This window comes from Hippocampus comes, unplaced genomic scaffold, assembly GCF_001891065.2.
Source record: "Hippocampus comes isolate QL1 unplaced genomic scaffold, H_comes_QL1_v1.1 scaffold68, whole genome shotgun sequence".
Classification (NCBI taxonomy): domain Eukaryota; kingdom Metazoa; phylum Chordata; class Actinopteri; order Syngnathiformes; family Syngnathidae; genus Hippocampus; species Hippocampus comes.
The window spans coordinates 2866009-2869871 of NW_017805625.1; the positions used below are offsets into that span (position 1 = coordinate 2866009).

Here is a 3863-nt window from a genome sequence, read left to right on the forward strand (position 1 = left end):
AGATTCCACCCAAAAATGGGAAATTGTTTACTTTTTAGACACCGTTCATGCAATCGCAAGGTCATCTACATGCCAATCATTTAAGTAACACATATCACACATATATCAATCATTACTTTCATATCACGATATGCAGCGGAAAAGTTATAAGGGAGCTTGCAGATCAAAAATTTGCCATTAGTTTGTTGACATTGTTTTGTTTGATTTGTGATTGTGACAAAAGACAAAAAGTCAAAAAGTACAAAGCCCCAATGCAAAGTAGGCCTATTAAGATGAATTGCCCGATGTGTTTTTGTTCTCTGCCTGGTACTTCGAAAGGACCTTTAATATGTTACAATTAAATGTCATCCTTTATGATGCATAGTATTAGAATTTTTTATTTGTGTGTGTGGACGTGTGGCTTGGGAGTGGCTGGGCGAGTGACCGAGGATGGATGCTGTATAAACTGAAGTTGGCATCTCCTCCCTTTCCCTCCTCTCCCTGCTCACAAAAGCTTCCGTCGATTCCAAAACCTCCCGCGACATATTTTGTCGCTCATCGTAGGGCTTCTTGCCACGGCTTTCCCTGTAGACTATTGCACTTGCTCTGCCACGGCAGATATGTAAGCGGCTGTTTATCAGCGTTAGCAGTTCATCTTGTCACTTGATTTCAACTCCTCCTGCATGCAGATAAATATTTTGTGTGCAAAAGGGAGATACCGGGCAGCGTTCAACAGAAAGAAATGTGAATTGAGGGCACAAAAGCATGTGGAATGGGAATGTTCCACTGCAGTCGCATACTTTCTCACCTTGCTTATCCGAGGTAATGCGCTGTATTTTTTTTTCTTGTCATTCCGTCCAAGCCTTGTCGTACTTAAAGGTCATCCGGCTAGTTAAAGAGCGTTACAGAACATTAGTGTGGATGTACCATGCATAGGTGAGCATGTCACTGCTTCGATGTCACAATGTCGGTAGCATTCTACAAGCCTAGTCTTCCCTTTTAAAAAAAAATTAAAAATTGTAAAATAAAAATGTACAGCCTATGTGCACACGTTTTTAATTGCTGCACTTTGATTATTCTCCAGGGTGCAAAGCTTCCAATGTCCATCATCATCGTCGGCGTGGGGCAGGCTGAATTTGACGGTACGGCGACTTTCATGCTTAAGCCCGCTGCAATGATAAAGATTAATCGCCCCTTTCGTTGTAGACAGCAGAAACACGGCCACGGTAACAATGCGGGGCTTATAGCATTTCTACTTGCTGCTCAACAAACTGTTGAAGTGATGTGAACAAGTACTTAGTAGTCGCTCACGTTTCAAATAGCAGCTCATTATTGTGAGGAAATTGCTGTCCATAATCGTTGGGGTCCAAGGTAGGTGAGTGCTTAATTATGAGCTATTGTGGCTGATGGTAATTACTGGGTTGGCAGTGTTAAGAAGGAAAGATGACCGTGATTTTCAGAGGCCATAACACAGAACTTTGCAGTTGATTACCGTATTTTCACGACCATATGACGCGCCGTATTAATAAGTGTAGTGTCAGTTACGGGTGCGAGTTCTGTATTACCACATACACCAGACGCACTGTATTATTGGACGCAGGCATGCTAAGACGTGCGCTAGCTTAAAATGCACGGTAGTATGCACGTACGTATGTTCTTAAAAATCAGCGGGAGCAAAATTGAGTTCGGTTCTACTTTACTGAAGTGTTTAACGATGCGCTCGCGTTATTTTTTTGATCAATCCTCATCCTCAAATCCGTCCAAGTCCTCATCTTCTGCATCCGAAATGAACAGCTGGGCAAGTTCACAATCAAACACGCCGGGTTCCCTCGCGTCATTGTCACAATCTGTCTCATCGCCGTGCATTTGTCAACGCATTCACAAAATTGTGGAGTAACTCGCCCAGCGCTGCCTCCCAGTCTTAGTAAAGTTGTTCGCCATCGGGACCCACGCCGCTCGCAACTTCACTTTGGCCGATTCAAGCGGCCCCCTCATCAAAGTCACACAACAGATTTTGGAACTCATACACAAGGCGACCTGCATTATTAGGCGCCCCGTCCATTTTGGAAAAAATTCCAAGACTTTTACGTGCACCTTTTTGGCCACGAAAATACGGTACATATATGCGGCTATGGGGTACACGCAAAGTTATTCCCTCCTTTTGTGAGGTGCGGTATCAATAATTTCTTTGCTTTCCACTCATGCCTTTATATTCTTGCAGCTATGGTGGAGTTGGATGGTGATGACATTCGGGTCTCTTCCCGGGGGAAACTTGCAGAGAGAGACATTGTCCAGGTAACAGCTCCCGAGCATAAACGTTTTAGCACTGTCGTTTTAGATACGCTATATAAGTCCAAAAAGGGAGACCGGAGAAAAAGTTCCATGCCACACCATTCATTCGTATAAAAATACTGATGCAACAGGCTGCATAGATGTCCTAGATGCCCCCCCCCCCCCCCCCATTGGCTCACAGTAATATACAATTTCCAGGACATTACTGCACTTCTTGCCTTTGCACCGCCTGTTAAATTCGGTGCTTCCAAAAGCCACCCAGAGCCAAACAACAACAAAAAGCAAAAGGAACCCGATGCTAATCTCTTGATGCTTGATAAATTGAACTCGGCAAGCTCTGCAGGAGCCTGATAACGATCCCGATCATTTGAATCGGGTGTGTTGCAGCAGCGAGAGATGAAAAACATGCAGGGTAGCGGAGTTCGACGCCTGTGCTCTACCACATATTCAAAGCTCGCCAAACGATAACGATCTGCAATCAGTGTGTCATTCTATTGCTTCGAGTGGGTTTTATATCACATCTTGTGTTGTTCCTCCTCAGTTTGTTCCCTTCCGAGATTATATGGACCGGACAGGTAACCACGTGTTAAGCATGGCCCGGCTGGCGAAAGATGTGCTAGCAGAGATCCCCGACCAGTTCATTTCCTACATGAAGAGCCGAGGGGTTAAACCGAACCCGGCGCCGCCGCCCTACACGCCGCACGGACTTACGCACCACCACACACACATCTGACCAGATGACATTTTCATTGGTGAAGCAGCTTTTTCTCGAAGAGAGGATGCAAACGTTGCAGGACTCGTTGGCAAAAAGCCCTTTTTTAAACTCAGAACTGCGGCATAGACTGTTTCGCGTCTAAATGGACAGCGGGTGGATTGAACAACAGCAACAAAAAAAGAGAGATCATGTTGTGGTTGAAACTTGTGCCTGTCTGTGCTCGTTTCTGACATTGTTTCAGGACACGTGAACTTTGACCTGAAGCACTACTTCTCAGTTTTTGGTGTGGCCTAATCCGGTAAGATTTTCAGGCACCTTTTTCTTGTCTGGAATTAGTTTTTATATTTGGAGATGATCTCCTTTACTTTACGAGGCATCAGGACTGATTAAAGAAAAATACCGGTGTGTGCAGTTTACAATTTGATTTCTTCAAACATCAATCAGGTATTTCACACCCTCAGACCCTGACCTTCTCTAATTGAGGAAAAGTTACGAAAGAGTACAAGATTCCCCTTTTTTATTACATTCTACTGTCAAATACTATTCAGCGTGGCACAGATAGTTGATAAAACTTCAAGAAAAGCAAAACCTATTTTTATTTAATTTACAAATAAGCAGCAGATGGCTTCTACGGGCAGCTGCAGGTTAATCCTTGCGGATCTACTTCATTAAAAATAGCGGAATATATTCAAAGAGATATGAAGCGTATTTATTGCTAGATTATTTTTACAAGCATCATCAAAATTCTCTTCCTGCACCATTTTTGTTTTCCGACAGCGCTGTACTGATCATCGTATTTGCTTGTTTGCATTGGTTGGCATGTCACAATCATTCAAAGGTAATTATTTGTTTTTTTATCATTTGGTTTCAAACCCTT

General features: G+C 43.5%; 1 protein-coding gene across 4 annotated transcripts in view; it reads left to right on the plus strand.

The window, feature by feature from the left end:
- Window positions 1-3166, plus strand: part of cpne5b (copine Vb) — a 66212-nt gene extending 63046 nt beyond the window's left edge. For all 4 annotated transcript variants that reach the window (XM_019881292.1, XM_019881290.1, XM_019881293.1 and 1 more), the window contains 3 exons: window positions 1064-1121; window positions 2201-2274; window positions 2813-3166. In XM_019881292.1, coding sequence (XP_019736851.1) covers window positions 1064-1121; window positions 2201-2274; window positions 2813-3004 — 324 coding nt within the window. In that variant the 3' untranslated portion in view covers window positions 3005-3166. The remainder of the gene's footprint in view (window positions 1-1063; window positions 1122-2200; window positions 2275-2812) is intronic.
- Window positions 3167-3863: the final 697 nt, after the last annotated feature.